Source organism: Pan paniscus, chromosome X, assembly GCF_029289425.2.
Source record: "Pan paniscus chromosome X, NHGRI_mPanPan1-v2.0_pri, whole genome shotgun sequence".
Classification (NCBI taxonomy): domain Eukaryota; kingdom Metazoa; phylum Chordata; class Mammalia; order Primates; family Hominidae; genus Pan; species Pan paniscus.
In genome coordinates this window covers 68,375,347-68,390,219 of record NC_073272.2, presented here as the reverse complement: position 1 = coordinate 68,390,219, position 14,873 = coordinate 68,375,347, and the positions used below count along the sequence as shown (strand labels likewise).

The window sequence follows — 14,873 nt, the reverse complement described above, 5'->3', positions numbered from 1 at the left end:
TCTGTTCTTTTACATTTGCTGAGGAGAGCTTTACTTCCAACTATTTGGTCAATTTTGGAATAGGTGTGGTGTGGTGCTGAAAAAAAATGTATATTCTGTTGATTTGGGGTGGAGAGTTCTGTAGATGTCTATTAGGTCCACTTGGTGCAGACCTGAGTTCAATTCCTGAGTATCTGTGTTAACTTTCTGTCTCGTTGATCTGTCTAATGTCGACAGTGGGGTATTAAAGTCTCCCATTATTATTGTGTGGGAGTCTAAGTCTCTTTGTAGGTCACTAAGGACTTGCTTTATGAATCTGGGTGCTCCTGTATTGGGTGCATATATATTTAGGATAGTTATCTCTTCTTGTTGAGTTGATCCCTTTATCATTATGTAATGGCCTTCTTTGTCTCTTTTGATCTTTGTTGGTTTAAAGTCTGTTTTATCAGAGTCTAGGATTGCAACCCCTGCCTTTTTTTGTTTTCCATTTGCTTGGTAGATCTTCCTGCATCCTTTTATTTTGAGCCTATGTGTGTCTCTGCATATGAGATGGGCTTCCTGAATACAGCACACTGATGGGTCTTGACTCTTTATCCAATTTGCCAGTCTGTGTCTTTTAATTGGAGCATTTAGTCCATTTACATTTAAAGTTAATACTGTTATGTGTGAATTTGATCCTGTCATTATGATGTTAGCTGGTTATTTTGCTCATTAGTTGATGCAGTTTCTTCCTAGCCTCGATGGTCTTTACAATTTGGCATGATTTTGCAGTGGCTGGTACCGGTTGTTCCTTTCCATGTTTAGTGCTTCCTTCAGGAGCTCTTTTAGGGGAGGCCTGGTGGTGACAAAATCTCTCAGCATTTGCTTGTCTGTAAAGTATTTTATTTCTCCTTCACTTATGAAGCTTAGTTTGGCTGGATATGAAATTCTGGGTTGCGAATTCTTTTCTTTAAGAATGTTGAATATTGGCCCCCACTCTCTTCTGGCTTGTAGAGTTTCTGCCAAGAGATCCGCTGTTAGTCTGATGGGCTTCCCTTTGTGGGTAACCCGACCTTTCTCTCTGGCTGCCCTTAACATTTTTTCCTTCATTTCAACTTTGGTGAATCTGACAATTATGTGTCTTGGAGTTGCTCTTCTCAAGGAGTGTCTTTGTGGCGTTCTCTGTATTTCCTGAATCTGAATGTTGGCCTGCCTTGCTAAATTGGGGAAGTTCTCCTGGATAATATTCTGCAGAGTGTTTTCTAACTTGGTTGCATTCTCCCCGTCACTTTCAGGTACACCAATCAGACATAGATTTTTTCTTTTCACATAGTCCCAAATTTCTTGGAGGCTTTGTTCATTTCTTTTTATTCTTTTTTGTCTAAACTTCCCTTCTCGCTTCATTTCATTCATTTCATCTTCTATCACTGATACCCTTTCTTCCAGTTGATCGCATAGGCTCCTGAGGCTTCTGCATTCTTCACGTAGTTCTCAAGCCTTGGCTTTCAGCTCCATCAGCTCCTTTAAGCACTTCTCTGTGTTGGTTATTCTAGTTATATATTCGTCTAAATTTTTTTCAAAGTTTTCAACTTCTTTGCCTTTGGTTTGAATTTCCTCCTGTAGCTCAGAGTAGTTTGATCGTCTGAAGCCTTCTTCTCTCAACTCGTCAAAGTCATTCTCTGTCCAGCTTTGTTCCATTGCTGGTGAGGAGCTGCATTCCTTTGTAGGAGGAGAGGCACTCTGCTTTTTAGAGTTTCCAGTTTTTCTGTTCTGTTTTTTCCCCATCTTTGTGGTTTTATCTACATTTGGTCTTTGATGATGGTGATGTACAGATGGGCTTTTGGTGTGGATGTCCTTTCTGTTTGTTAGTTTTCCTTCTACCAGTCAGGACCCTCAGCTGCAGGTCTGTTGGAGTTTGCTAGAGGTCCAATCCAGACCCTGTTTGCCTGGGTACCAGCAGCGGTGGCTGCAGAACAGCGGATTTTCGTGAACCGCGAATGCTTCTGCCTGATCGTTCCTCTGGAAGTTTTGTCTCAGAGGAGTACCTGGCCATGTGAGGTGTCAGTCTGCCCCTACTGGGGGATGCCTCCCAGTTAGGCTGCTCAGGGGTCAGGGGTCAGGGACCCACTTGAGGAAGCAGTCTGCCTGTTCTCAGATCTCCAGCTGCGTGCTGGGAGAACCGCTACTCTCTTCAAAGCTGTCAGACAGGGACATTTATGTCTGCAGAGGTTACTGCTGTCTTTTTGTTTGTCTGTTCCCTGCCCCCAGAGGTGGAGCCTACAGAGGCAGGCAGGCCTCCTTGAGCTGTGGTGGGCTCCACCCAGTTCGAGCTTCCCGGCTGCTTTGTTTACCTAAGCAAGCCTGGGCAATGGCAGGCGCCCCTACCCCAGCCTCGCTGCCGCCTTGCAGTTTGATCTCAGACTGCTGTGCTAGCAATCAGTGAGACTCCGTGGGCATAGGACCCTCCGAGCCATGTGCGGTATATAATCTCCTGGTGCGCCGTCTTTTAAGTCCATCGGATAAGCGCAGTATTGGGGTGGGAGTGACCCGATTTTCCAGGTGCCGTCTGCCACCCCTTTCTTTGACTAGGAAAGGGAACTCCCTGGCCCCTTGCGCTTCCTGAGTGAGGCAATGCCTCGCCCTGCTTCAGCTCACGCATGGTACACTGACCCCACTGTCCTGTGTCCACTGTCTGGCACTCCCTAGTGAGATGAACCCGGTACCTCAGATGGAAATGCAGAAATCACCCGTCTTCTGCATCGCTCACGCTGGGAGCTGTAGACCGGAGCTCTTCCTATTGGGCCATCTTGGCTTACCCCCCTTTGCCCACATTTTAACGGGATTTTTTTTCTTGCTGATTTGGTTGAGTTTCTTGTAGATTCGGGATACTAGTCCTTTGTCAGATACACAGTTTGCAAATATTTTCTCCCATTCTGTGGGTTGTCTGTTTACTCTGATGATTATTTCTTTTGCAGAAACTTTGTAGTTCAATAGATCCCATTTATTTATTTTTGTTTTTGTTACATTCGCATTTGGGGTCTTCATCACAAATTCTTTGCCTAAGCCAATGTCAAGAAGAGTTTTTCCTAGGTTTTCTTCTAGAATATTTATGGTTTCAGGTCAGATTTAAATCCTTGATCCATCTCGAGTTGATTTTTGTATAAGATGGGAGATAAGGATCCAGCTTCATTCTTCTACGTGTGGCTTGCAGGTTTGCCAGCAACATTTATTGAATATGGTGTCCTTTCCCCAATTTATGTTTTTGTATGCTTTGTCAAAGATCAGTTGGTTATAAGTACTTGGCTTTTTTTCTTCTTTCTCTGTTCTATTCCATCGATCTATGTAACTACTTTTATGCCAGTACAATGCTGTTTTTGTTACTATGGCCTTGTAGCATAATTTGAAGTCTAGTAGTCTGATACCTCCAGATTTATTATGTTTGTTTAGCATTGCTTTGGCTATTTGGGCTCTTTTCTGATCCCATATGAATTTTAGGATAGTTTTTTCTAATTCTGTGAAAAATGATGTTGGTATTATATTTTGATAGGAATTACAATCTGTAGATTGCTTTGGGCAGTATAGTCATTTTCACTATATTGATTCTTCCAATCCATGAGCATAGGATGTATTTCCATTTGTTTTTGTCATCTATGATTTCTTTCAGCTGTGTTTTGTAGTTCTTATAGAGATCTTTCACTTCATTAGCTAATATATTTCTAGGTATTTTTTGTAGCTTTAGTTCTTAATTTGACTCTCAGCTTGGTCATTGTTGGTGTATAGCAGTGCTACTGGTTTGTATACATTGATTTTGTAACCTGAGAGTTTACTGAATTCATTTATCAAATCTAGGAGTCTTTTGGAAGAGTCTTTAGGGTTTTCTAGGTATAAGATCATATTATCAGCAAACAGAGATAGTTTGACTTCCTCTTTTCCAATTTGGATGCTCTTTATTTCTTTCTCTTGCCTGATTGCTCTGGCTATGACTTCTACATCCACTCTTCTGTCCCCTAACCTGCCTTCCCTATTTCCATCCCACCCATGGGACCTTATCACACTTCCCAGAAGACCAGGAGCTGGATTAAACATGATAGCAAACTTTGGAGTCAGATAAGCCATCCATCTGCAGCTCTATTCACATGCCTCACACTGAGTGTGTTGGAAGGACATGAAGGTTTCATCCATGTCGTGCACCTGTGTAAATTGCTTCAGTTTTTTTATTAAAAATAGAAACAGGCTGGCCAGGCACAGTGGCTCATGCCTGTAATCCTAGCACTTTGGGAGGCTAAGGAGGGGGAATCACCTAAGGTCAGGAGTTCTAGACTAGCCTGGCCAACATGGCAAAACCCCGTCTCTACTAAAAATACAAAAACTAGCCAGGCATGGTGGCTCATGCCTGTAATCCCAGCTACTCAGGAGGCTGAGGCAGGAGAATCGTTTGAAGCCGGGGAGCTGAGGTCGTAGCGAGCCAAGATTGTGCCACTGCACGCCTGGGTGACAGAGCGAGACTCTGTCTCAAAAAAAATAAAATAAATAAAATAAAATAAAATAAAATAGAAACAGACTGGGGTGTAGTGGGACAGTTATAGCTCACTGCATCGTTGAACTCCTGGACTCAAACAATCTTCTCACCTCAGCCTCGCAAGTAGCTAGGACTATGGGTGTGTGCACCACATGTAGCTAATTAAAAAAAAATTTTTTTTTAAGAGATGGTGTCTCACTATGTTGCCCAGGCTGGTATCAAACTCCTGGACTCCGGTGATCTTCCTGCTCCAGTCTCCCAAATCGTTGTGATTACAGGCATGAACCACCACCCTTGGCCTATGCTAGTTTTATTGAGGCTGACTTCTTCCTGGCAGTTGAGCACTGCCTCCCAGTTTCTGCTCACTAGGATGGTCTTCTTTATATCTGGCCCTCCAAGACCTGACACACTCTGTCTTCACACAGCTCATGTCTTCACCTACTTCACCTCTGTCAAATGTCACTTTCTCTATAATCTCCCTATTAAAATGACAGAGAGCACTCCCAATCCCCCTTCCCTGCTTAATTTTTTTCTAAAGCTCTTGTCACCTTGAAACACATATGTCATTGAATTATGTTTGCTCCTCCCTCCTGAATGCTAGCTCAATGAGGGTAAGGATTCTTACTTATTTTGTTCACTGCTCTATCCCTGGTATCTATAACAGTGCCTAGCACATAATAAACACTCAGTAAATATTTGTTGAACCAATAACTGGCCCATTAGAAAGGATACCCTTGGATCCAAACAGACCTGGGTTCCATCCCAGAACTGCCTCTTCTCTCCTAGTGACCTTGGGCAGGTCTCACTGATGGTCTATGTCTTTTTTCTTTTCTTTCTTTCTTTTTTGTCTTTTTTTTTTTTTTGAGACAGGGTCTCACTCTGTCACTCAGGCCAGAATACAGTGGTGCAATCATAGCTCACTGTAGCCTTAACCTCAGTAGCTAGGACTACGGGTGCCCACCACCATGCCTGACTAATTTATTTTATGTTTTGTAGAGATGGGGTCTCGCTTTGTTGCCCAAGCTTGTCTCAAACTCCTAGGCTCAAATGAGCCTCTTGCCTCCCAAAGAGTTGGGATTACAGGAGTGAGCCACTGTGCCTGGCCACACCCTGTCTTCATTTGTTCAATCAGGAGATGAACTAGATAGTGAATCTCAACTCGGAGAGAAATTCTCCCACCCCAAGGGACCAGTGGGAGGAGGAAAGGAGACAGAATTTTTAGGGCTCTGTAATGGAGAATGGCAAGATCTGAGGGGTGAGGAAGCTGAGGGAACAGGGAAAGGAACAAGATCTGGAAGACCCTGTGAAGGAAAAGGGGCAGAAACTGGGGAACACTGAGAAGACTTGGAGGCGGGGGCAGATGCTGGGGTTGAGTCCCAGTAGCTTCCTGTTGCCTGTGGCCCATCTTCCCACACAGAGCAACAGTGCCCCCTTGTGGGCCCTGCCAGGGCCTGGCTGTTTTGGGGTTGACGCTTCCCCTCCACGCTCTAGCGCCAATTCTCACAAGGGCTTTCTTTATCCCAACAATTTGTTCTAGTGCTTCCAAAAGTGTGCACAATGGCAAGCCCACCATAGACAACATCTCTTCCTTTGAGAACCTGCTGCTTCACATATGTGTCTGGGTTATCGCCTGTGCCACTGATATAGTTAGGCTTTGTGTCCCCACCCAAATTTCATCCTGAATTGCAATCTCCAGGTATTTAGGGAGAGACCTGGTGGGAGGTGATTGGATCATGGAGGCAGTTTCCCCCATGCTGTTCTTGTGATAGTGAGTGAATTCTCATGAGATACGATGGTTTTATAAGACAGTTTTCCCTGCTCTTGCTCGTTCTCTCTCACCTGCCATGTAAGACATGTGTCTTCCCCTTCTGCCGTGATTGTAGATGCGTTTTCCCCTTCTGCCATGATTGTAAGTTTCCTGAGGCCTCTCCAGCCATGAGGAACTGTTAGTCTTTATAAATTACCCAGTCTCAGGTATATTGTTACAGCAGTGTGAAAGCAGACTAATACAGCTACCTACCTGGGAACCTTACTCAGGTGTGCATGCACACCTGCTTAGTGTCCGAGCACAGCCCACATGCCATGGTCTTCAGTGCCTATTCTGTGATGACAGGGCAGCACTGGGGTGGGGAGGGGCTGGCATATGCAGGAACTGAGCCCAAAAGTGATGGGATCCCTGGCCATAACCCTGGAGGGAAAGTCACATTTTGTAAATGTTGTTCTAGAGTAGAGGGTGCAAACCAGTTGGCTATTCATGTGTGCATGTTGAGCCTGTTGCATGTTATGTTAAAATCTTTTCACCAACATTTTTTTTAATCTTTATTTTTTTCAGAGACAGGATCTCTCTCTCTTGTCTAGGCTGGAGTGCAGTACTGTGATCCTACTCCCAGGCTCAAGCGATCCTCACCTCAGCTTCCTGAGTAGCTGGGACTACAGACACATGCCACCATACCCAGCTAATTTTTTTTTTATTTTTTGTGGAGATGGAGTCTCACTGTGTTGCCCAGTCTGGTCTTGAACTCCTGGTCTCAAGCAATCCTCCCACTTCAGCCTCCCAAAGTGCTGATATTACAGACGTAAGCAACCACACCTGGCCACCAATATTTTAAAAGGGTAGATTTCACATAAAAATCTGGATTTGGGCAAACGTGGTCGTTCATGCCTATAGTCCCAGCACTTTGAGAGGCCAAGGTGAGAAAATTGCTTGAGCTTAGGAATTCGAGGCTAGCCTGGGAAACATGGTGAAATCCCATTTCTACAGAAAATACAAAAATTAGCTGGGTGTGGTGGTGTAAGCCTGTAGTCCTAGCTACAGGAGGCTGAGGTGGGAGGATCACCTGAGCCTAGGAGGCAAAGGTTGCAGTGAATTGAGATCATACCACTGCACTCCAGCCTGGGTGACAGGGCCAGACCCTTTCTCAAAAACAAAAACAAAAAACAAACAAACAAATCTGGATTTCTGGATTCCCTGGAAAAATCAGAAGATGTAGCTATCCATATCTGGACCCACATTCCTGCCTGTCCATAATAGATGAGAAGGGAATAGCTGCTGCCCTCTTTAGATGGGGTACGAACTCTGCAATCATTATGATCTTTACCCAGTATGCTTTGCTTATCTGTGCTAACTGCCTGGTTCCTGTAGGAATTTCAGTTTGAGATTCCTGTAGTTTTCAGGAAGAGAATTGACAGCATTGTTAAAATGAAACACAAGCCATCAGGGTCTGAGCAGTGGAAGATCTTGAAAGGAGAGTCTCAGAGGGGAAGAGCCTTAAAGTCAGAGACCAAGTAGTGATATAGCTTGGAGCCAGAGGATGGTATGGCAGAACAGGCAACCTTTCTGTCCTCTTCCACAGACCCTCCTTCCCGAGCTCATCTCTGCCTAAACCTAGCAGTGGGCTCTGTACTGCGTAACAAAAGAAGATGTGCAGTATTACTAACAAGATGAATAGCAGGTGATTTGCCACTTTGAAACTACCCACCAAATGCTAGAAACAATCAAGTTGACTACTCATAACCTCCTTATAAGGTAGTATCATTCCCATTTTAAAGATAAGAAAACTGAAGTTCAGGGAGTATAAGTAAGCCATGCAGCTATAATAGAAAGTGGTAATGCCTTTGAGCCCTGAGTCCCTGGTCTGCAGGGACTGAGGGGGAGTTCAAACATCTTCTGCTTTGAATTCAGTTGAATGAAATTTATGTCATCATAATCAACCTCCTCACTCTATAGATCACTGGTTTTCAAAGTGTGATGCCTGAACCAGCAGCATCACCATCACCTGACATCTTGTCAGAAATGCAAATTCTCAGGCTTCTCCCCAGACCCGTTGAATCAGAAACTCTGGGTGTGGGGCCTAGCAGCCCATGTTTTGACAGTCCACTAGGGTGATGCTGATGCCCACTGAAGTTTGAGGCCCACTGGAGGAGTTAGGAGCACACACTCTGGTACGAGGCAGACTGAGTAACTAGCTATATGGCCACCTGGGTTACTAGCTACATGACTCCTTGAGAAGATGACAGAGTTACAGAGATAGTAAGTGATGGTGCTGAATTTGAATCCAGGCAGTCTGGCTCCAGAGCCCATCCTATACTCTTGTGATGTGATGGATCCTAACTTGGGCTTCCTGATTCCTGAGATGTGGCAAATGTAGTGGTCTGCAAGCTGTTTTTTTTTTTAAACTTTCAAATGCCTAAGGGAAAGCAGGTTTTTATGTCCGGTGCCTTCAACTGCCCCAGATAACAAATTCTGGTTGTTTCATGTAATGAATCCCCAAGGGCCCCTTTGAATTTTGCTCTCTCCCCACCAACCCCAGGTTTTAAGTGATCCCATCAATAAAACAAACAAAAACATTCTTTAAAATTTTTTTAAAACTTTTGTAGGTACATAGTAGGTATATATATTTACGAGGTAATTGAGATGTTTTGATACAGGCATGCAATGCCTAGTAATTGCATGAGGATAAATGGGGTATCCATCACCTCAAACTTTGATCCTTTGTGTTACAAACAATCCAATTATACTCTTTTAGCTATTTTTAAATGTACAATTTAGTTGTTACTGACTATAGTCACCATGTTGTGTTACCAAATAGAGGTCTTATTCACTCTTTCTATTTTTTTTTTGGTACCCATTAGCCATCTCTACCTCCCCCCACCCACCCCCTTACTACCCTTCCCAACCTCTTGTAACAGTAACCATCTTTCTACTCCCTCTATCCATGAGTTCAATTGTTTTGATTTTTAGATCCCACAAATAAGTGAGAACATGTGATGTTTGTCTTTCTGTGCCTTGCTTATTTCACTTAATATAATGATCTCCAGTCCCATCCACGTTGTTGCAGGTGACCGGATCTCATTCTTTTTTTTATGGCTGAATAGTACTCCATTGTGTATAGGTACTACATTTTCTTTATCTATTCATCTGTTGATGGACACTTAGGTTGCTTCCAAATCTTAGCTGTTGTAAACAGTGTTGCAGCAAATATGGGAGTCCATATATCTCTTCAATATACTGATTTCCTTTCTTTTGGGTATATACCTAGCAGGAGGATTGTGGGATCATATGGTAGCTCTATTTTTAGGTTTTTGAGGAAACTCTAAACTGCTCTCCATAGTGGTTGTACTTAATTAAATTTCCACCAACAGGGTACGAAGGTTCCCTTTTCTTCTCATCATCACCAGAATTTGTTATTGCCTTTTATATATAAGCCATTTTAATTGGGGTGAGATGATATCTCATTGTATTTTTGATTTGCATTTCTCTGATGATCAGTGATGTTGAGCACATTTTCATACGCCTGTTTGCCATTTGTATGTCTTCTTTTGAGAAATGCGTATTCAAATCTTTTGCCCATTTTGATTAGTTTTTTTTCCTATAGATTTGTTTGGGCTCCTTATATACTCTGTTTATTAATCCCTTGTCAGATGGGTAGTTTGCAAATATTTTCTCCCATTCTTTCGGTTGTGTTTTCACTTTGTTGATTGTTTCCTTTGCTGTGCAGAAGCTTTTTAACTTGATGTGATCCCATTTGTCCATTTTTTGCTTTGGTTATTTGCTTTGGTTACCTGGGCTTCTGGGGTATTACTGAAGAAATCTTTGTCCAGACCAATGTCCTGGAGAATTTCCCCAATGTTTTCTTGTAGTAGTTTCACAGTTTGAGACCTTAGATTTCAGTCTTTAATACATTTTGATTTGACTTTTGTATATGGAGAGAGATAGGGGTCTCATTTCATTCTGCGTATGGAGATCCAGTTTTCCCAGCAGCATTTATTGAAGAAACTGTCTCTTCCTCAGTGTATGTGCTTGGCACCTTTGTCAAAAGTGAGTTCACTGTAGGTGTGTGGATTTGTTTCTGCATTCTCTATTCTGTTCCATTGGTGCTGTGGCCCCTTGGGCAACTGCCATGGCAACAATGGCATCTGCTTTCCTCTCCAGCTTGATGCACGTGCAAGTTCAGCTGCCCGGGGCTATTCCACTCTACCAGTTTCTTGAGTGAAGATGGGGACATAATGGGCAGGGGCCAAGCTGCCAGCTTCCTGACCAGTTTATCTGGCCCTTGATGAAGCGGAAAGTGTTGCTCTGATTGCCTCCTTGGCACCTGGTGGGTAGCTAATATTCAGACCCTGCTACCAACTGGCTCACGAGTGATTTTCTCCCCAGAAAGCATTGCATTGGTTGCCAGCCCCAAGCCACTTTCTGAGACATTTTTCCCTATTGACTGCAGCTTCATGCAATGGAGTCCCCATGCCCGTCTCTGAGTTCTACTGTTTGCCTGCCCTGTTGATGGCCCTGATTGCTGACTCCTCTCCATCACTGGGTGAGGGCCATAAGCTATTGAAGTTCCCTGGATCTCCATAGCCCCAGCCCTATCCCCTGTGTTATCTCCATGCCAGACTGCCCTGGGCTTTTTTTCATCACCGCCCCCCACCCCCCCAGGCCTTGAGCAAGGAACTCGGAAGCTTTGTTACGAATAGATGTAAAGCTCCTGGCTGTCATTGCCATCATCTTTGCCTATACCAGTATGTTCTGCTCCATCCACACCACTGGGGCCCACTTGCATGGTGCTGTCCCCCCATGAAGTCTCCATTGCAACATGCTTCTTCATTGTCTTCACTGACAATGGGCAGATGCTGGCTGCTCATCTTTGTCCTGATGGGAGAAGAACCCACCCACTCCTCACTATCTTGGAGCTGGAGATCCCAGATGAGGGGACCAAGTTCTCCCTATGGAGTCTCACTGGCAGGAAAGACACGGGGCAGGCGGGGGGCTGCCATATTTTGATGTCTGCTATGTGCAAGGCACTGTGCAACCACGTTCACAACTATTGGCTCATTTAACCTTGACAACAACCTTACAAGATATAAATGATTCTTACCCTTATTTTCTGAGAGGGAAATCAGAAATGTTAAATGTGCCACTTAAGGTCACACAGCCAGGAAATTATATAGCTAGATTTGAGCCTGGGTCTGACCACCATCTACCCTCAGCCACTCTGGCAACAGGGCACTGGAGACTAGGAAACAATAGTCGAAGCTCACAGGCAGATTGTTAGATTTCTATGCAGGATTCCCCTGCGGCCTGGCTTCTTTGAGGCAGTGGGTGAGGGAGAGCACAAGAGTAGACTATGGGCAGCAGGGCTGGGAATTTGAAGGCACGTTCTCTGGCACCAGGGCAATGAAGCCTACTTGGGGTGGGCAGAGGTACAAGACTCAGGGCTAGAAATGGCCAGGGGTGGTGCTTGCTTTGTGGGTGGGAATGAGAGGCCTGGGCAACCTCATCATGAAACTCATTCCTACATCTAGAGGCACAGTAGAGTAGGCAGAGATGAGGGATGGGAGCTCTGCTTCACACAGGATGATGTTAAGGCCCAACAGAAGCTCTCCTACTTGGAGCTACCTCTTCCATAATGCCAGACACTGGGCTACTGGGTCAGGGTAGCAGAGTCCAGAGCTGCAAGGTTGGGGGAACTCTCTGGCCCTTCCAAGAGCCTCCCTCCTCTTTATCCATCTCCTAGCAACCATCACCTGAGTGCTGAGTCCCATCCTCTGTACCCTACCACCAACCTCCTTCCAAAAGAAGGTGGGCAGTGCTTGGGCCAGAAAGCCCCAATGCCTTCCTTAGGAACTACTGGCCAGAAAATCACACTGGTGTCCCTTAAGCCCAGCACCACCAGAGTGATCTCCCAGCCCATACTCACACACAAGGCACCTCCATTTAGTTTTCCCAAAGGTAAGGGGCTGACTGGGTCCTCTGCTCTACCTCACTCACTTCCAGGGCTAGCCAAGACCCCTAGGTGGCAGCAGTGAAGAAAGGACAAGGCATGTAGGGACAACTGAACCCAAGAGAGAATGGAAGGAGGCGATAGAGCAGCGGGACTGGACAGGCACCTCACTGTTCAGGCCGGGTCGGAGTGCAGACTTGGGTGGTGCAACCTGAACACTTACTGAGACAGGCTTGTGGAGAGGTATGACTGGCCTCGTTTGACCCATGAGGAGGTTGAGGTACCCAGAGAGCAGGGCTTCCCTGCCCAGGCTACTGACAGCACTTCAGGGATGCAAACGTCCAAAGCCTGGACTTTCTCTCTAGCTGCTCTTCGGAGCCTGGGAATTTTATGGCCATATAACATGATAGAGGAAAGCCCCTTCCTTTGGGGAAGTCAAGATGAGAGGGTCTCTCTAGCCCCCTGGGCTTTGCTGGTCACTGGAGCCAGACCAGAGGCTGCCTTAAGGCACTCCGACCTCTTAGGTTGGCTTACAGGTGGCACAGGGCCCCCTAAGCCTCCTGGGGCTGGGACTTCACTCTTCATTCAAGCTGTTTAGAAGGGGAAGGAATGGCCGCTTAGCCAGGCTCATCTCTCCCTAGGATGCCTGAGGTCATGCTTGTGGCCAGGTCATGAGATGGGGTTTGCAGCTTCTGCCCAAGTTCTGGCTAACTTTCCACCCCTTCTCTGCCCCACCCCCCACCACCATGCCTGGCTGCAAATCCCTCTCCAAAGAGAAGAGCTGAGGCCCTCCCCATTCCTCTTGTGGACTCACCCAAGTCCTGCTGCCGGTAAGCTAGGACTCAGCAGAGGGTGGGGTGAATGCTTAATGCTCTGAGCCCTAACACTGAAGCCTCAGTCACAACCCCAGTCCCCAGTCCCTAGCCCATTGTCAGCAAAGACAGCCACACAGTTAAAGTGCATCTCTGGTAATGCTTTATTGATCTGAGGGATCCTGCTGCACCTGGCTCCCTATCTCTCCATTCTCATCTGAAGTGCCCCTCAGGCCTTCCAGACACTTGCCCCCACCAGAGATTATAATACACTCATGAGAATTGATATATGTGTGTGTCTGTGCAAATGCGTGTGTGTATATATATGTGTGTGTATATATACACATACATATATATGTATGTATATATGTGTGTGTATATATACACATACATATATATGTATGTATATATGTGTGTGTATCTCTATAAACACACATACACACACACACACATATATATATATATATATATATATATATATATTAGCTGTACAGTATTTACAGGTACAAATAAAATAGGCTTGAAAATTACAGTGGTGGTTGGGACCCATCTCATTTCAGTTTACTCAGCAGACAGAAAAATAAAGCACCAGTGGCCTTTGAATGGCATTTGAATTTCCACGTGAGCAAAGATGGCTGGCCAGTGGGACAGAACAGGTTTGGCTTAAGCTCCAGCTGGCTAAGATAGGCCCTTCCATCTGGCTGGCCCAGGGGCCAGGTCTCTGCTTGAGAAAGGGGCTGTTATGTTAGCCCACTATCATAAGCAAAAGGGATGATGACATAGACCCTTGTCTCTTAACCACACTCTGCTTTTGCTTGGCCTGGGCAGTGTCAGTGCGTGGCCAAAGGCTACACAGGACCCCATGGGGTGGTCGATAAAGTGTGAAACCCAAGTCAGGGAATACTGGTTTCACTGGCATCTCGAGACTTGAGAAAGGAAGGTACTCCACTCTCACATCCCAATCTATGCCAAATCGTCATGTCACATATTAGGGGCCCGTCAGTGCCCACTCTTAACTCAGCCTCATAAAATTCAGCATCGTATTTACACAAATGAAACAGCTCGTGGTGACTGGGGCTGCCCTGCGCTCCACCCCTGTGCCCATTCACTCCAGTCCAATTCCTCTGAAAAAGACACTTCAGAGCCAGCGTTGGCCCCAAAGGCAGGACCAGAACCTCCTGTCCAACCTCAAAAGCATCCTTGCAGCAAACAAGACAGCTTGCCCTCTCAGTCTGGCAGAGAGCTGGGATCACACATTGCTGTCGACCTCTTTGCCCCTGCAGGCGGGGAGCTGTGGAGGCTTCATGCCAAGTGGCGGCCTCACAAGCAGGTGGCTGGTGGCAGCAGTCTTGCTACTCATGCGATTCTCTTCTCTCTTCGGGAGAGTAGAATACAGGGTTGGGGGTGAAGGGGGAGTGGAGTTACCTAAATTCTCTTTTTCTCCCCTCTATGTGCAGAGGAGCTTTAGGAAAGGGGACAGGACAGGCAGCTGGAGCCACCTGGGCCTGGCTCTGCTCCTGACAGCGGCACCCAGGGGGCTGCCCTGCTCTTATTCCCCCTCGCTCCCTTGGTGCCCAGGGGGCCTGGGTGGTGCCACCCTGGGACCAGCCCAAGGCTCACAGCTTTGTTTCAGGGCCCGCTGCCTGCAGGGTGGGGAAGGAGTCCCGGATCTTTGCCACTTCCATGGCACACAGGTGTCCAAAGACTTTGTTGTACCAGTCAGGAGAACGGCCCCTAGGGAAGCAGAAGAAACCAGGCATGAGCAATGGATTTTTCCCCAGAGCCCTCACCAGGGAGAAGGAAGAAAGGACTTGTCCCCAGCCCCAGGAATCAATAGCATGGGGCAGAAAGCAGGGGCAGAGGCAG

The 14,873-nt window shown here is 45.9% G+C and overlaps 1 protein-coding gene across 3 annotated transcripts in view; it reads right to left on the bottom strand.

The window, feature by feature from the left end:
• Window positions 1-13,136: 13,136 nt before the first annotated feature.
• The window catches only part of STARD8 (StAR related lipid transfer domain containing 8), a 78,056-nt gene continuing 76,319 nt past the window's right edge, over window positions 13,137-14,873 (bottom strand). For all 3 annotated transcript variants that reach the window (XM_008970005.5, XM_055106379.3, XM_008970009.5), the window contains one exon: window positions 13,137-14,741. In XM_008970005.5, the coding sequence (XP_008968253.2) occupies window positions 14,624-14,741 (118 nt within the window). In that variant the 3' untranslated portion in view covers window positions 13,137-14,623. The remainder of the gene's footprint in view (window positions 14,742-14,873) is intronic.